This window comes from Gallinula chloropus, assembly GCF_964237585.1.
Source record: "Gallinula chloropus genome assembly, chromosome: 18".
NCBI lineage: Eukaryota > Metazoa > Chordata > Aves > Gruiformes > Rallidae > Gallinula > Gallinula chloropus.
The window spans coordinates 6,700,507-6,718,975 of NC_140103.1; the positions used below are offsets into that span (position 1 = coordinate 6,700,507).

Below are 18,469 nucleotides of genomic sequence, written 5' to 3' on the forward strand. Positions count from 1 at the left end.
CAATCAGCACAACAGCCGTATCTCTGAGATGCTCAAAAGCCTCAGGATTTAAGACATATTTAAAATCCATCTGGAATTTTTGGATGAAGACCACGGTCAACAGCTTCACATCTCTGCCATCGAGTAACCCCGGCAGCAACGGCAGCGTTCATCTGCGCTGGGGACCAGCCTTTCCTGGGGCCCAGCCCGGAGAATGATCTCCTCTGAGAACAAAAGGCCATTACAAACACCACCACCTTCTGCTCTCGGGGTTAGGCATACTCTGACCCCCGTTAGCATAAATGAAGAGCAATCTGTCTGCGTAAATTTATGCCCCCTTATACATAATGCACCACGTATATGTGTATATATTACATTTCTATGTGCATGCGTGTCTTTTTTTAAAACCAAACCCTCCACCAAGCAGAAGGAGGGTTAAGGGACTGCAGTTGCAGTTTTTCCACCAGCGTTGCCCAGCGCGGCTCCATGTTGTGGGGGTGAAGAGCTTGCGCCATTGCACAGCCCAGCTGTCACCGCCATGGCTGCATCCCGCCCGTGTACACGCTTCTCCCTCTGGGGACCGGAGCAGAAAACAAACAGATGACAGATGTGAGCCGCGTTGTTTAACGCGGTGCTGGAAGGTGCCCGCTACCGCCGGGATGTGCTCGCTAGTCGAGGCTGCCCGAGCAGAAGGGGATGCTGAAGTGCAGCGTTCCCTGACGTGCATCTTCCATGGTGGCGATGGAGGTGGCTGACAAGTCTCCCCTCAACCAGCCATTCCCCCTCCCCTACGAAACACTCAGACTGGCTGTGCAGCAGCACGTTGGCTTCGCTGCTGGGACACGTCTGCTGGGGCTCCTTGCCTTTGCACTCCCGACCCATGTGAAAGGGCTCTGCGTAGGGCACGATGCGAACCTAACAACCTAACGCAGAAACAGGTATCCCGAAACACCAGCGCCCGGCCTAAGAGCCTAAGGCGCACGGTGGCGGCACAGGCCTCCCCGCAGCCCCGAGGACAGCGTGCACACGACCGCCGGGCCCCGGCCGCCCCACCCGGCCGCTCTCGGGGCCGCGACGCGCGGCCTGTCCGCACCGAGCCGCCCCTGGAGCACCGCGGGGCCCAGCGAGGCCGCGGCCACCGGGCCGCGACCCGCCCTCCCTGCCCACCGTTGCCGGGCAACGCGGCGCGGACGGAAGTCGGCAGGGCGCTTCCGGCGTGCCCGCGCGCGCCTTCCCCTCCCGCCCGCCGCCGCCAAGATGGCGGCGCCCGTGTCGCTGCAGGTGGAGTTCGGGTGAGCGCGGGCGGCGGCGGCGGCGGGGCCTGGGGGCCGCAGCGGGGGCCGGGGATGCGGGCGGAGGGTGAGGCGGGGTTGGGCTGGGCCCCTCAGCGAGGGGACCGCGGCCCCTCGGCGGAGCGGCTGTTCCCTGCGGCCTAAGGGGCCGCTACCGTCACGGGGGCCTCGGGGCTGCGGCCCGGGGGAGGCGGCCGCAGTCGCCCGCGGGGATCCCGTCCGGGGTGTCAGGCAGCGCCGGGACACGCCGGGCGCCGGCGGGACGCGTTCCCGCAGCGGTGCGGTGCGGCCCTGGCCCCCTCGGTGCTGCCTGGGGGGCGCGGTGCTGGGGCCGGGCCGCCGCCACCCTGCCCGGCCTTACCCAGCTCCTCTCGGGGTGGCGGCGGGGCCTCGCCCCGTCTGTGTGAGCGTCTCGTACGAGTCCTGTCCTTTCCCCCCGTCTGACCTTTTTTTTTTTCCCCCTTTATTTTCCCCCCCATTTTTTTTTAATTATTAAAATTATTTTTAAAAAACCTTCTGCTCGTTTTTCGGCTTTTTTTTTTCTCTGTACGTCCGCCTGTCTGTGTGTGTGTGTGTGTGTGTGGTGTGTGCCTGTGCCTGTGCTCACTCCCTGTTCCAGGGAGTTCTGCTCCGTGTGAAAGCGCAGCCGGGTTCTCCTTCTGTAGCCTCTCAGCTCTGCGCTGCCGCGGTGTCTGCATCACTAAAGCTCTGCCCCTGGGAAGTTACAGAGTGTCTGCAGTGGAAGTCTCTGCACATTTATGGAAATACTTGTGTCGTTCAGTTAAAGCCTCCTTTTAGCAGAAGCTAAAGGGCTACTGTTTATTTGCTTTTTCCCACCCTTTCACAAACACAGAAATGCCATAACCCTTTAAATACCCTTCTCCTTAAGAATCCTTTCCTCAGTCCTTCCCACTTCCAGCTGCAGCAACTCTCCTAATTTTCCCAGAAGAGTGAGATGCATTTTTGCTTCCCTTGGAAATGCATAAATGAGCTCTCTATGTACAAATCACAGCTGAGTTTCCCCACAGCTAGTGCCTTACAGAAGGACCTTATCTTGCAATCTACATTTCCCTCTGTAACAAAGCGTGACCTTGTTTTCATTACATAAAAAAAATGGTTTTCATATAATTGCTGTGACTTGTTCCCTCACATGAATCTCAGCTCCTGCTCATAATCGCTGCTTCAATTTTCAGATAACTATTTGTTGTGAGCTGGTGGAAGAACACCAACAGAGTGCTCTTTAGGAGAGTTGCTGCATATAAGTACCGCTGCTGAGGGCATAACAAGGGTTCTGTTGTGCTCTTCCATTGCAGAGCCAAGAAAACCTACTGTGGCATTTTTTAGATATTGAATTTAAAGGAACTCGGTAAGGTCTGGGTGTATCTTTGTTGATATTTAGGTGTGGATTGTTTATTTTAAATGCCTCTCTTCATTGTGTTGGTTTCCAAGGGATGTGAGGCACCAATAAGTTTCTAGAAAGCAAGTTTGCAAGGAAATATTTCTAAAGGAATCTGTTTAAGTTGGAAGACTGTTTTGCTACAAGTGTGTGCCCTTTGAAAGCAGATCGGTCGTTTTTCTGCCTCAGTTGAGTATCAAGTTAGTTGAGTTTTTAAGAGTTTCCTCATCATTAAAACTTTGGCTGTCCTGTTAGGTCTAGAGTCAATTGCTCACGTTACCTGCTTCTGTCTCCTGTATCTTAAAGCAGCATCAGTGTTCCATCCATGGCCCTGCTCACCCGCTGAAGCTTTACAATCCCCTAAGTCAGTGTTTGGCCTGTGGCCCCACAACATCAGAAAAACTGATTTCTGTTTGTAAAGCTGGAGATTCTCACAATTGTTCTTCTTCCAGAAAGGAAAAAGACCTTGCTGAGGCTTTTAAATGGCAGTTACAAAAGTTAATTAAGTTTTTTTTTTAAAGAGCCTAAGGGGATTAAGTACCTGGACCCAGTTCAGATCCCAGTTGCTTCAGGCACGAGGACCAGCTCCTGCGCTGCGTGTTGTGCTCATGCTTCATCTCCTGTGCTCGTGCATTATGGGCTGTTTCCCCAGCACATAATGAACATCAAAAGAGGAATCTTCATCTGGTTGTTCAGTGGAGGAAAATTGTGTATTTATTTGTTTTACCTTAACGTGTCAGCAGCGCTGCCTGTTCTGCTGGCTTCTCACAGCCAGGCCCCTCCTGAGAGGGGATGCTTTGTAGGAAGGAGATCAAGAGTTGCCTGGGCTGGAGAACTGCTGGATCTAAGCTGACTTTGCTGTGTAACCTCATCCAAGGCATTTCCTCTCTCTGTTTACAAGTAGAAACGGGGGGAAGAAATGTTTATCCCAGAAGGATGCTGCAATTTCTCCCATTTTTGTGACGTTTCACAAATGTCATGGAAGTTGAAAGTCCCAAAAGCCTCGTGGCTAAAAGGTGTTAGGGGTGAGTGGTGCTGGATGTAGCCTGCTGGCTGCAGTATCCTTTGAATTGAAGCCATGCCAGCAGCTGAGGGGAGAGGAAGGGCGTTAGGCTGGACGCTGCACATTGGGACAGAGCCATCTTCCTGTCCTGCTGGGACGATGCCTGGCACCGTGGGGTCCTGGCCCAGGCTGAAGCCTCCTGTATGTGTTGGGGATGGGAGATGGCAACTCACGCTACCAACTTGTGGTTTGTGAGAGGAGCAGAAGACAAAGAGAATCCTGTGCTAATTATAGCCTGTGTCATTTGTTTTCTCTGATGTGGCATCTATGTAAATCGCCTCTTTTGTGCTGTCTTCCTTTTGACAACAAAGCAAAATCTCAGTGGTTCATTGTTTCTGTTTCAGAGGTGGTGCAGAACTCTTGTTCGATGGTGTCAAAAAGCATCAGGTGACTCTGCCCTGTCAACCAGAGCCTTGTGAGTATCAGAACCTGTTGGAGAGCTGGAGAGAATGACAGCAGATGAAACAAAGCTGGTTTGTACAGCAGTTTCATGACTTGGCAACAAGAATCAGTGTGTTAAAAGCACCTCAAGTCATGCCGTGCTGGGCAGACAGTGGTTAGTTCTCAGAGTGAACACCAAGCAGAAACAGCCTGAGCCTCTTTCCTGTCCTCTAAGCACTTGTGATCCAAGTCCTTCCTTAGGACTTTTGCCTCCCTCCTCCTGGACAGACAACAGCCTGTGATTGTTTCCATCCAGTCTACGTTTGTCTTGCTTGATACTTGAAACCACCAATAACCTCCTCCATCCCTTGTTTTTCCTTGTCTGTTCTGAGCTTTCCAAGAGGCACCTGTATGTGTGTGTAGGGTATGGATGATGGGGAGGGGCATAGTGATGTACCATTAATTTTATCTGCTTGTTTGACTTTAAACATTTTATATTAACTATGCTGCTGAAAATGGCAAATAATGCTGGAATGTGGTGCTGGACATCCTGCCTACAGCCTTCCCTACAATAAAACCCAGGATGCTGTTCAGTTAAAGACTTGAGTGTCCCAGTGATGAACAGTCATAATCTCTGGTGTGTGATTTGGACTGTCAGTACTAAGAAGTGCTGTACTAACTCTCCTGCTTCTCCTGTGTGTGCATACTTCAGTCACAATGTAATTTTGCTGCAGGTATGCTTTGAGTTCTTCTGACTAGACAGCAATGTGTTAATGCTGCTTGAGAGTGGGATTATAAACCCAGTAATCCAAAGCATCAGGGAATGTTAACAACTAATATCTCATGAATGGTTGATGTGATAATCATTGTGCTGTGAGTGCTCAGGCCTGAGATCTTCTTGCTGTGCCTGGAGGTGATTAGAGATTGGGAGAAGCACTTTTGGTGCTAGAACATAAATATGTGTAATTCAAATAGAATGGGAGCCCTGGAATAGGGTGTTACCTTGTGGTTAAGGACAGGGACTAGAGATCCAGAAACATGACCTGATGCTGATTTGCTTTGTGAGTTTAGTTGTGTTGCTTAACCTTCCCCTGTGAGTAGTGATACTTTCATGTATCACAAGAGAGTTCAGCATTAAATTCCAGCACTGTTGAAGCACTTAAGATCCTTAAATGGAAGATAGTAAAGAAATGCCAAACCAGTCATTTACTTGGGTGTATAAACTTGGGGGCTAGAGCATAATTTTCCTCAGTGTTCTACAAATGAAAAATGCCACATAGGTGATGCTCAAACCATGATCAGATGCTCAAGGAGAAGGGGTTATTGCATGAGATGTTTATTTCTACCAGGGGAAGGGGGGGATTAATATTGAAGAACGATTCTTCTAGCCCCATGGTTGGTAGTGCTGCAGTTGTCTGTGGCCTGATCCATTGAAGTTGCTGGGAAGACTTCTAGGGACTTCACTAGGAGCTGGATTTATCCTAAAGGATAAATCTCTCCTAAAGATCTGACTCAGTCTCAGGGTTCAAACTCCTGAGCTCCAGTGATTTCTTCCATATTCATCCAACACATTATTGCTCCAGCTTTTAACGCTGCCTTGTGTTTTAGATGCTGCTCTCCCTGTAAGGAGAGCAGCACAGGGGACAGTGTGCCTGCTTCCCAGCTCCTCTGGTTTGCAGCCTGCTGTTCTCCCAGGCTTTGAGCAACAGGAAGGTGTCAGGTTTTTGGGCTGGCTGTGGGTTGGGGCAGCTGAGGAGCAGACACTGAATCATGATGCTGCTGCTGTAATGACCTTTATGCCCAGCACAGGGATGGGGTAGGAGGATGTGGGGTTAATGTCTGACAGTGAGGGATCGCTGGAGACACCCCTCCTAATATTTCCACCTGAGAATTACGTTGCAGTGGAGGTGAGGAACCTGTAGAATCATGTCAGAAACGTGAATAAGAATTTGGGTAAATTCTTGGACTTCCTTATTGTTTCATTATTCACATTAAGAAAGTTTAATTCGCCTGTCTCTGGGTAAATAAAGATATTCACAGGCAGCAGGGAACATGCCACAGACAGCCAGAATGGCAATGAATAGAGAAATAAGCCAATTCACTTCTACTAGGTGCATCCTGCTGCTTAAGTTACTCTCTATATCCATCACTTAATACTCTGAGGAAGGATCTGTAGTATGAACGCTGCTTGAAGACCTACACTTCTAACCCCATTTGAACTGATTTCATTAGCTGTCAAGCTTATTTTTGGCTATTTTGGCCTCTCTTACCCACTCTTCCTTTCTTTCTATGTTATTTTTGTCTTTGTCCTCCTTTTTGCGGAGCAGCTGCTTCTCTCTGGGACATTGGGTCCAGCTATATTTTAATTGTTTAGGAATTTTTATATATGTATCTATCCTAGGGATGGGGGGAGGTGGAAGATGATATGAAGAAATACCTCCAAAGCTTTATGTGGATAAAACAAGCCATGCTCCATAGTTGGTAGCGTTCTCTGAATGATAATAATGTTGTTTGAATGACTTACTATGTGGTCATTTCCTTTTTCCTGGTAACAGGCACTAGGTGGAAAGTTGGTGGGTTCCAGATCCAGTTCACTTTTTCAGTAGGATTTTATTCTCTGTCCTTTCCTGATGCCTGGAGATGGGCTCCCAGAAGGATTAGGAAAGGCAGAGGAATGGAGCTGCAAATGGGCCAAGAGCGAGCCACGAGGGGTACAGCTGTGTGGTGGGACACATTTTATTACCCAAGGGGCTTTTTGTATCCTAAGGTCAGTCAAATACCAGCTCTGTGTTTCCAGAGTGGAGCTGTCTTAGCCTGTGTGTAGAAGGTGCTGCCAAATAGGGACTTAAAAAGGTGTGACATGTTTGTACAGCCAGACAGATTGACATGAGCCACGCTTGGCGCAGGACTGCGTCACCTTCTAGAGCTGTGGCAGAAAGAAAACCTCGAGTTAAACAAGCATATTGCCCCAAATTGCTGGCTATTTTGATGATCCCATTGATAATGCTGTTAGAGGATCTAAAGGCATTAATGCCCTGTTGGCTTATTCTGCATAAAAACAGTGTGTGTGGGAGAAAGCAGCTGGGGGAATAACGATATTTGTCACATGGAGAGAGGATTAAATTGGCAGGGAAATCAACTTTATTTTCAAGCATCTAAAAGGCTATTAGAGACAATGGAGCATAAAAGAGAGAAACCCTAAATTAAAAACTGAAAATGTATTTGGCAGCCTCCTCCTGAAACAAAGCCACAGTAATTTAACCAAGTGCTTCAGTAATCAAATAGATCATTGTACGACCGCTCTGCGAGCGGTGCCGGAGCTCCTTCCTCCACCTCGCTGGGACTCACAGTGGTGGGTTTGTCTGTGGCCATGCCAGTTGCATGGATGCTGCTGGAAGGGTGGGAAGTCTCTGGCATTGTTTAACCCTTGTCGTTGTTTCAGGTTTAGCTCAGCAGCATCAGGCTGATGAAGAGTGTTTACAAAACCTCTCTGCTGTGCTCTCTACTGGATGTTGTAGCCAGAGGTTGGGGCTGTTTGTGAAGTCTCTGGCTGTTGTGCTGCAGGCTGCTCAGCTGTGAGTCTAGGCCTTTGGATTTCAACTTCTCCTGTGGTTTCAGTGGTGGGACTTGTGTTTTTGGAGCAGCAGTGACCAGTTTGAGCAGCGGTTGCTTGGACCTGCTGGGGTAATCAAGAATTCACTGTGAGTTTTGGCACTTAGAGGTCTGAAAGGATAAATTTTTAATCAGTGTGTTTGGTGATTGTTTGTGGTTTCTCTTTACCAAAACACTGGGGGGAAAAGCCTGTTGCTAATCAGAATTCTTTTTTTTTCAGAGGGGAAAATTAAAATAATCTGCCAAGTGCTGCTTATGTTAAATCCCTGTAGAAAAGAGCACGGTCTGCTCCTTGAGAGCTTTGCTTTCCAGGGGCCTTGTTCTGCACAGCATGGAGGACTGCTGGGTAGCTGGGAGCATTCATCTTCTCAGAAAGAGCCTGGGGAATCTCAAGAGATCAGACCTGTGTTACAGGCAGAGTGGCTTAAAAAATCCAGCATGGTGTGTGTGTTCAGAGCTGACAGTGCTATGCCAAAGCAGAGTGTGAAGTCAGGAGTGGTGGTTGGCATCAGTTGTCTGTAAATGCCCAGTGCCACTGCTAGGTAGGATGTCATAGTTAAGGTATTGATATTCTGGAAAGCTTTTATTGCTCTGCTGATTATTCCTAACGTCTGAAAACTTGCTCTGGAGAAAGAATAACAAATGTGTTTGATAATGCAGACACTTCCTAGAAGGATGGTAAAAAAGCCCTGTAGCTCTGTGGAATTTCATGTGCGTTGGGCCATAGTGTGTGGTACTTGGGGGTCTCCAAGTACCCTCTCTGGGGGTTATTCCCCTTCGTGTGCATCCCAGGAAGGTGACTGTATATTGGCTGGCAAGGAGAAGAGGACTCTGTGGGTTACCCGGTTGGGACCTCAGGCTGGACTAGGTCAGCCCTGGGTCCCGGCTGGTTTTTCCAGCAGTGGGTGTGAGCAGCTGCCTTTGCAGCACCGGGATCCCAGCGTGGTGTGATGCTGCAGGGCTGGCACCCCCAGCGTGGAGCAGGGCTTTGGGTCCCCGTCCCAGCGAGGCCACACGTGGCTGCTGCACAAGGACTGAGTGAGTCCTTCAGAGGGAACGGGGAGACAAAGGTGTGTCCTGGCAGGAGCAGTCCCAGCACTCTGCCGGGAGGCCCTGGAGCCACCTTACCACACCAGCTCATCCCAGCCCATTGTGGAAGGAGCTCGCCAGACACTGAGAAACCAGCTCTTGTGTGCGACCAAATCCCTGGGATAACAAAGCCCGGCTCTTCCACCCTCCCTTCCCAGCCGCTGTATTGCAGTGCGGACACCTAGCAGGATAACCTCTCTGTGCCAGCCCCCCCTCTCTGCTCCCTTTTCTCTCGGTGGGATTTGCGGTGCTGACAGCACTGTTCAGAGGGTGGCAGCGGAGCAGGGCTGGGGAGGAGGATCCGGGCCCTTTAAACCGCTTAGCATGCGGTTCACACGGCTCCGGGCCAGCTGTTCCTTTCTCCTCCTGCCCTCACTCGCAGGAGTTGTTTGCTGAGCTCAGAGCTCCTGTGCAAAATTGCTTTTCAAAAGAGCCACTTTCTGCTTAATTAAACAATGAACCGCCGTCCCTCTGCACATCTGTAAAGCTCCCTCTGCAGCCCCTTTATCCCACAAACTGCTCCATTCTTACCTCCATTCACTTGTAAATCTTACCCCCCTTCTCCACCCTGATCATCTCACTGGCCCTTTCTTTTCCCCTTTCAAGTAAGACTGAGGGCTTGCAGTATCTGTGGGGGTGGCTGGGTTGGGTGGACAGGAATCGGTTTAATGGTGCTTGCCGTATATGAAAGTCTAATAATAGCAAAGCAGATCTGAGCTTGAAAGTGAGAGGCGAGGAGTGGAGTCTGCACGATTTCTGTATTTAGGGGAATAAAACCCTGGCAGTTCCGGAGCCCAGACACTGACTCATCCAGCAGCCAGAGGGGACACCAGCCAGGCTGGGAGGGGGGCACGGAGTTGAGTTGTAGGCGCTTTCTGATCCAGCTGGCAGTGCCAGGGAGAGCCCAGCCCAGGGGATTCCCTCCGCCTGGCTTCGTGCAGGGCAGTGCCAGGCTGCCGGGGAATCCCTCTGCATGCTGGCAGAGCAGCCACCTTCCTCTGGGGTCTGGGGTCTCGAGTAGGCTCCTGTCGCCTCCTGTAACAGTGATAAGGTTTTTTAACCCTCGGTGCACACAATGCAAAACCCAGAAGCCAGGAAAAAGAGGAGAGGGGGAATTTCAGTGTGATGGGCTGAGCTTCATGCCCACGGTTAGGAAATGCATCCCCTGAATTGTCTTCCTGAGCAGCTTAAAAAAATTAACCAGCAACATTCAAGGTTAAGCAGGATAAATGAATGGAAAAGTGATGAGGTGGGATATCTCCTTTATCACTGGGAAGGACAGTTTATAGCCAGGGTGACGCAATGTCATCTAGCAGAGATTGATAGGGAGGGGTGAAGAGATGGGAGTTTGGTGCATTAGCACAAGATTCCTGACTGCCAAACTGTTAGACCATGGCACAGTCTCCTCAGGGTTTGGTAGCAGGTCAGAGTGGGCAAGGCTTGGGTGGTCATTTATTGAACATAATTCTGCACTGGCAGAGGGATGAAATCACAGGACCTGTTAGCAAGATGTTATTTTTGAAGCTGAGATTCCCAGTCTGGCACTTCACTGCCAGTGCAAGTCTTGGAGGCTCTCTGGGTTTCTTCCTTGGACAGTTTTAAACAAGAGGCAAGACCCTGGGCCAGCAGGATCTCTGATCCTAATTAAAAGAGACAGTTTGGTGCACTGGCATTTATTTGGGAGCCTGAAGTGACAATAGTGTTGGGTGTTGTGGGATTAGATGCTCTGACTTTGGAAATGAGTAGGGATTAGGTTTACCCTGAGGATCAGCTCGGAGCTGCTTTTTTGTCATGGGAGCTGATGGATCTGGCAGCTTGATGCTGGCTAGCAAATGGGGTTGGAGATCCCTTGAACTTGTGTTCCACCAGGGAGCTGAAGATCCCAAGCAGCTCCTCTCCAGTTCACAATGAGCACTGTGATTAATATCTGAAGGCTGAGAATTGCTGGGTGAGGGCTGGGATCCGAGTCTCTGCTGCTAACAGGAGGGCTACGAAAGGCTCTGTGATCCCTTACCCTTGTGCAAACACAAGAAAATGAAAAAAGAGCATTTGCTCTTCTCTCTGAGAAGTGAGAAGAAGATGTCATAACACAATTAAAAATTACAGAAGCCGAGACCTTGACGTTGGTTTGTAGCAGACAAGAACAGATGAGAGCAACGGTTGGAATTCTCTTGTGTCTGACTGGAGTTACCCCCTAATTTTTTCCCTAGTTCTTAAATCACTGCCCACTCCGATGCGTGGCAGGGTTGTCTTGTGCACTTGTCAGAGAAAATGGATTTTGCTCTTGCTGCAGAATTTTGCCTTGCTGCTCACTCTCTGTAGTACTGAGCCCATTTGCCTGCGACTCCATTTACATCAGCTATTCCAGGTCTTCTTCTGCAGTTTATGGCACACCATCGGCTGCTTCAGCCAATGATTTGCATATCAGATGGGAGGCTGGAGGAGTCTGAAGGATCCCTTAGGTCAGGTTTTGTAAGGAGCCCTTTTAGAGAGCAGATTCCTGGAGGTCTGTGAGATTCAAAGGCGGAGGGGAAGGCTTGTACCTGGAGGGGCAGCAGGTATTGGGAGCTGGTCGGGCTATTTTGAAAACAAGCTGCTGAAGCAAGGAAAGGGGCATACAAATTGTCTTTCCATACATTTCCATGCAGGCAGGGGGAATAATGGCAGAGGAGCTGCAGGGAAGGGGCTTTGTCATGGTTACAGGCCGGTGGCTGAGAATGTGGGTGGAGCGGCGCTCGTCCAGAGTTAGTGACCTCAGCAAATTGGAGCTCAGCCATGGTCAGTATGATAAATGATCTTATTCTGGGTCAAAGAAATGGTACCCCACAGGGAGGTATCCGCGAGGCGGCCCGGGAAAGCGCTGTGCTCTTGCAGCACTGACCCCTTAGTGACCAGTGCTGCATATATCTTATTTATTACAGACCAGAAGGGAATTTTCCATGGTTTGGCCTTTATAGGGATCCCCTATTTCCCTGAAATAAGCAGCCAAGGCAAGAACATGGGTGTAATTACACCCTCTGGGTGCCCTTCCAGCCACTCGGTGCTTTGTGTGTGGATTTTAAGGTGGGGGATACTGAGGTGTCTGGTCAGCACAGACGTGTCGTGTGTGTGAACCTGCCAGCGACCTGTGTGGCTCCCAGTGAGCCAAGACCTGCGTGTCCCTGTCAACTGGTATTAGGGTGACACGAAACCCTCCTGTGCTCCTGCACGGCTCCATTCAGCGTGGGATCCTTCTGGTGCAACACCCAGCTTGGTGTCTCTTATCAGAGGCACCTGGTTTTCTCTCTGCACACAGCCAGTGGCCTCTTTGCTGAGTTATCACTGATGAATCTGTCAGGCTCGGGAGGTTTTATTGAGCTAGGAAAGATCTATGGATTTCAGCCCTGGTTTTGAGGGTGCAAATGAACCCAGGCTCTTGTATCAGGCAGCGTTAAAATGGAGTCTGAGATGCATTTCTCTTGCAGAGGAAGCTCAGCAGATTCTTCATCAAGGAACAGTTGGGCTGGTGCAGAAGATCAGGCCTTGGAGGATACACAAGAGGACCGAGCAGACTGTGCAGTTCTGTCTGCCACAACCAGGAGTGTTTATGATGCAGCTGGGCTGAAAATGAGCCCACACTGTGGGGTTTTGTGTGCACGCTCGCTGCAGTTTTTGCATCCTGTCCGCTTGCGTGACAAGCCAATGACTTTGTGTCACTGCAGGCACACACACTTGCTTTTCCTGAGCTGTGTGTTTCGCTGGGTGATTTGTTTTATGCATGTATTGTGGATTTCAGCTCCCATCTGTGCACTTGAACCAAGCAGTTTTCTCAAACGTTTGTCGGTTTTTCTTTTTTTTTTTTTTAATTAACTTTAGATTATTTTTCCTGAGAATTTGGAGAGGTTTGATGTACTGTTAGCACAGGCAACAGAAGCTGTCTCTGTATACAAATAAGACAGGGATTTCCTACCATGTGCTTCAATCCCTCCTTTGCAGTTTGAGAATATTTGAGCTTCCTTAGCTGGTTCACTCTTGTTTCTCTGCAGATGCTGCCAATGGTGAGGACAGTTAACGATAATTAGAGAGGATTTTTTGGTGTGGATGTGTGTTTGCTGTGAATGGAGTGGAATAGGCTACCGAAAGGATTTCATTGAGGTTATGCAGTAGTGATAAAAATATATCATTCCAGGGATGAGCTGGACTTGAGCTGGTGATACGAGGGCAAAGTGCTGTATTGCCTCAGCTCTCACCTGAACCTCGCTCCTGGGCCAAAATGCACGGTTGCTTTTGCAGCCAAGTGACAGCACACGTGGCACAACTGTGCTCCTGCAACCACCAGATGCCTCTTTGTGATGGGGGCCAGTTTCAGAACCAACGTGAGGGTAAAATCGCTGCGTCCCAGTGACGGTTTGTTTACCTTGGTGCTGGATGTGATGCCTGACCACATTGAGATTTTATTTTCTCCTTCCTTATGTATCATGTGTAGAGGACATGGTGTTTGCATAGCAAATCCTCAGCCTGGGGAGCTGGAAACCTGTTAGACCTGTAGCATGGTACCAGAGAGAAAACATCTTAGGAACAACTAGGGATGTCAACTGTAAGAGAGGAGCAGTTGTGCTATAATTTACCTCTTATTACTTCCATCCTGATAGCGTTCAGAGTCCTGAGCTGTTGATCAAGACTGCTGTTCGAGCGCTGTGCTGCAAGATGGCTTCTCCCCAGACCACTTGCAATGGAAGTAATCTTGTTCCTTTTCAATATCTTACTTGTGGGAGATGGTTTTGGTGTGGCTCTGGTCATTTTTCATCCTTCATAATTGATTTGTTCTAGTAATATTGGTGTACAGAGCGTAGAGACATGAAGGGGGGGGGGGAAGAATCAGTGCCATGAAAGCAGCTGAAAGTATTATGTCTTGAGGTTGGCTGTGGAGAGAGAAGGGGCCTGAATTTTCGTTGCTGTTTGGAGTGGGGAAGCTCCAGGCATGCACAGGGGTATCAGCATTTTTTCCTACTGCCTAAATTCTTCAGTATGTGCGTACGTGACTTCTGGGGAGCAGTAAATGAATGTAGGCTCAGGTGGGGCTGAAAATAACATTTATTATGGAAGGAGTGAGGGTGAGGGGAGTCTTCCAGCTCAGCCTCAAATAAATCAGTCCTCTCACCCCCTCCGTCCAGGCTGCTTCTAGGTGGCTGTCTTTTATCCAGCTGGTGCAGCGTGTTTCTGTTTAAATGATCTCTCCTGAAAGGTCCCAGAGGAAAGGGGCTGCTTATTCCACGCAAGGAGAATGGTATATGGCACAGCTCATTGTTGTGTGCCCTGCTGCAAGTGCATAAATATGAAACAGCTCCCGGGCGTTGCTGTGGTGGGGCTGGTGTCCCCTCTGCGCTCCCCCCACCCCTCCTTCTCCTGAAGGCTCCTCTCCATCTTTCTTCCTCTCTGGCTTTTCATTTCTTGGTGATGGAGAGCAGGAGCCGTTGGAGTGTGAGCTCCTGAGGGCTTTACTTTGCAGCTGCATTTTTCAGGGGCAGGCTCCTGTAGTTGCCTCTTGTTCTGGCAGCTGACCGACCGGTGTGGTGTAGATACCCCTCCCGAGCAGCGCTTGCCAGCCCTGGTGCACACTGCTAGGAAAGCAGCAGAAAACGGTCTGGTTTTGTACTCCTAAGTACCTATTGTTACAGGGGAGTCATGGGGTGGCCCCAGACAGGTGACCCAGCTCAGTTTTAAGGCCCAGAGCAGCTCTTTCTGTACCGATCTGGTGTTCAGAGGCAGCAGTACCTGCCGTGCTCTGGGCAGCCCCACGGTATGACCAGCGTGCTGGGGCGAAGGGGACGAACACTGTGAGTGATCCAGGGGCACCGATGCCCTGGGAAACGGACAGGGGAACAGAGGGAATCTCAGAGCATCCCCCCCTCCCCCTTTCCCTGGGAAAAGAGGCCCCCATCTGCTGCAGATGAACGTGTCCCCGTTGCCTGCTTGATGTGCACCTGCCTACACCAGGGCTGTCCATCCTTGCTGTGACAGAAGCGTTGGGGGTAACGTTATTTGGGAGAACCCCAGCTCTGCTTTGGGCAGAGTCTGCAATCCCATCACATCCTGGCGTAAGGCAGGGACTTGAGTTGAGATTATTTTTGCCAGTCATGAAGCAAACACATGGGGAATTTGCACACAGAGTTTGGTCTTAGCTCAGAGAGATGTGTGTGGAAAGGTTCCCCATGACTACAGCGAGGTTACTACACGTGAGACAGACCTGGAAGCACATCCTGCCCTCCCCTCCTCGTCCTGTGAGCAGGGCTTCAGCTCTCACTGGTGGGTTCATGAGCTTCCTCGCGCCTCAAAAACAAACAGAACTCTTTGGGGGCTTTCAAAGGGGCTGTTTAAAGGAGCCCCAGGAGGACCACTGATTGTGGATTCAGAATGATGAAGTGGTTTGTGGAATGGTGAAATATAGAGGCAAATGCAGGAGAACTCCACATTGCAATTTGTCAGCTTCTCTAAAGCCTGTAACGGGTTATTCCCCCCCCCCCCCGTTGCTTTTCACCTCTCCAATAGGAAATTAACTGATGCTATCACTAAAGAAATTGTTTTTGCCTCACAAAGTAAAATTGATACTATAAAAATCTGCCAGCAGTGTCTCCTCCTCCTTTTACATGAAGACAAATCCTTCCTGTCACCTACCAAAATGGAAAGATAAAGGCTGAGCTTTAATAAAGAAGCTATAAGCACGAAGTGCAGAGGGAGGGAGCAAGCACAGCATGGGGAACACACCACGGCAGCAGGTGTGATGCCAAGGGATATCATAAGTGTCTGAGGTACAAGTACCATGGCCAGTGCCTGTGTGTGTGTTTGGAGTGTGGTTGTGTACATGTCTGTGTCCCAGAACTCCTGTCTCCAGAGCTCGTGCTGGTTTTGGTACCAATAGCATCTACCTTTACTCCCTTCAGGTCCTTGGGCTTGCTTGTTTTGGGCTTTTTTAATCTGATTGAACATGCAGAGAGTTAAATATCAATTTGTTTGGTGATAACAGAATGCACAGGACATGGGATGTGTTAAAGACACTGTAACATCGGCTCCTGCTGGATTGGTGCTTCATCACTAACTGAGCTTGTTCTTTGTGGGCTGCTTTTTCTCCAGCAAACCTCTTCTCCCAAAATGTGGGCTTTGGGGCAGAGCCCTGAGCCCCTTGAGGCAGGGCTGCCTCGTAAGTGCTGGTAAGGGACACTCCTGCTAGGTGGTTTCTTGGACTGGAGGTCTGCAGCTTTCCCCATCCATCCTGCCCATTCCTCATCTATTCTTTTGGGGATAAACAATCACTTTGTCCTGGCATCAGCTGTCTGTGAACTGCTGTCCTCTCTCCTTTCAGGGGACATCAGAAACCTGCTAAAGTGGATCAAACAGAATCTGTTGAAAGAACGGCCAGAATTATTTCTGCAAGGGGAATCTGTGTAAGTAGAGCTGTTAGGAACCTTGTGTTCCTCTGTTGATCCTCACTGCTTGGGATATGTTTTTCCTCTTGGTTGCAAGAAGCAAGTTAATGACCATGAAAATAGGGGATTTACCAAAGCAATAACGGGAGGTGCCCCACACTACTCATCGAGTTGTTCCCTAGAGAGTGTCTTTTGCAGCCCTCACCCCAAATCTGTGAACCTTAGATGTTTAGCAGGGCCACATACACTTTCTCCCTGTTGTCACCTGGGGCAGCAAGGTGCATGTATCCTCAATTCCAGGAGTTTTAGCAGGTCTGTCCGTTCCCTGCTGACATCAGTGGGACTGAAGCAGCCGCTCGGAGAAACGCCAACAAATATTTCTTCTGGGAAATGTATTTTTATTGTCAAAATGGGGCCAACCTCGTGGAGGGGGAGGGAGGGAGTAGGGGGAAGCCAAGAGAAATGGAGCAGAGTGAGCTGTGCAAGCCATCCCTGACTGCGGGGTGGCGCTGGGGGTGTTTAACATTCGTCACGGATCTTTGTGAGCTGAAGCGTGTGCCAGGTCCCCTGGTAACAGGAGAGACAATTGCAGGACACTGAAGATCAAAGAGGGGGAATCCCTCTGCCTGTAATCAGGGGCTCGGAGTGGATCCCGGGCGTTTAGTGCCTCTGGTAGGGGCGCTGGAATAGCTTTCCCTACCTTCACATCGAGCTCTCTGCGCTCGACTGTGCTGTAGTGCGTGGGTTTTAATTACCTGGCTTTTCTACATCGGAAATGTAGTCATCTCAGAGCATCCTCAGGAATGGTGCATTCTGATTCAAATGAGCTTTGGGATTGCTCCTGCCTCCCCTTTATTTGATCTAGAAAGGGCACAGACTGTACCTGTTTCCACCTCCGTGCTAGGATTCCTTTTTCTCTTTGGCTGTATAGGCAGTCAGCTTGTGATGTGCCCTGTAACGTCCCTGGTTCTTAACTGTTTGTGAAGCTTTTTAGCAGCCCTGTATCCTAATTATTTCTCTCTGTTCTGCAGGAGGCCCGGAATTTTGGTGCTCATCAATGACGCAGACTGGGAACTCATGGTCTGTACCCCTTCAGTTTGACTTTCTTTGTTGAAAATGCTGCCCTGTCTGCTCTCAGAGAAGCTGTTTCTGATTCTTGCCCCAAGTGAAGTGTCTCCTCTTGGAGGGGGAAGGGGCACGCTGGGATCTCTCTCCCCACATTGTGCTGTGGCTGTTGAGAAACCTGGAGCCTTTCTCTAACCTGCTGAGAGTCTCATCAGCCAGCCAGTGTCTGAAGAGAGATCACCCCTGTTCCCCAGCCTCTGGCAGCAGGCTTTGCACCTTTGGCTGCCCACAGGTCTCCCCACACTTGGGTAACAGCTCAGTGGGTGCCAGGCAGCCTCACAGCCCCACCCTCACCCCGACACCGCAGTAAGGTGCCGCAGCAGGTGAAGACAGCCCTGGGGAGATTTCTACCCAAACAGGCAACCAGTAAATCCCTTCCCTTTTCAGCCCACCCTTGTCTCAGACACAAACAGCCCTGAACTGTTTTCCTGCCTCAGGCAACCACCCGTTCTGCCAGAGCCCTGCTCCAGAAAGCCGTGTGGGATAATGAACATCAGCTCCTCATCTGATCTCTCACCTTTGCTTCTGTTAGGACGAAAACATCAGCCTGTCCCCTTCTGCTCTCCCTAGCACTCACCATCTTTTTGTGAGCTGTTGCCTCTTTGCAGCTAGTATTTGGAAAAGACATTTAAATAGATTTTGTTTTGTTTTGTTTTCTTGGCCTGCAGGGTGAGCTGGATTATAAACTCCAGGACCAGGATAACGTGCTTTTCATCTCGACATTGCACGGAGGGTGAACTCCTGGAAAAACAAGAAGATGTAAATCCATACCCCTGGGCAGAAAGAACCCAAACAAAAACCTAAACCCACCCACACCTCTCTTGAACTGACTGTGCCCGATCTCTGCCTCTTCCCACCATGTTCACTTGTTACTAGCCATCCAAATAAAGCCCTGCTGGCACACGGCCTGCTGTCCACCACATCAGCATCCATCTTTGTGGTCCTCATTTCACCTCTCCTGACTGCACCTCCAGGTACCCTAACGAGCAGAGAGCGCCTGCAGCATGTGGGACTTTGTTTTTCCATGATGGGAGGAAGAGGTGTACTGAACCTCAAGTAGGATGACGTGTCTTTCCGGGCAGTGGGGCTATCTGGGGGAGCTGTGCCTCCTTTGGGGTAAGGCTGGGGT

The 18,469-nt window shown here is 49.9% G+C and overlaps 1 protein-coding gene across 1 annotated transcript; it reads left to right on the plus strand.

Moving 5' to 3' along the window:
* The first annotated feature begins 1,225 nt into the window (after window positions 1-1,225).
* URM1 (ubiquitin related modifier 1) lies at window positions 1,226-18,260 on the plus strand. Its single transcript, XM_084272425.1, has 5 exons — window positions 1,226-1,271; window positions 4,075-4,145; window positions 16,152-16,233; window positions 17,247-17,295; window positions 18,009-18,260. The coding sequence occupies exons 1-5, from the start codon at window positions 1,237-1,239 to the stop codon at window positions 18,075-18,077; spliced, it is 306 nt and encodes a 101-aa protein (XP_084128551.1). The 5' UTR covers window positions 1,226-1,236; the 3' UTR covers window positions 18,078-18,260.
* Window positions 18,261-18,469: the final 209 nt, after the last annotated feature.

What these genes read in the sequence shown, in the direction of transcription:
- URM1 (XM_084272425.1), top strand. Translation starts at nt 1,237, where the DNA reads ATGGCGGCGCCCGTGTCGCTGCAGGTGGAGTTCGG. An exon ending in TCGCTGCAGGTGGAGTTCGG is followed by an intron (nt 1,272 to 4,074) that starts GTGAGCGCGGGC and finishes TTTCTGTTTCAG; the next exon opens with AGGTGGTGCAGAACTCTTGT. An exon ending in ACGCAGACTGGGAACTCATG is followed by an intron (nt 17,296 to 18,008) that starts GTCTGTACCCCT and finishes CTTGGCCTGCAG; the next exon opens with GGTGAGCTGGATTATAAACT.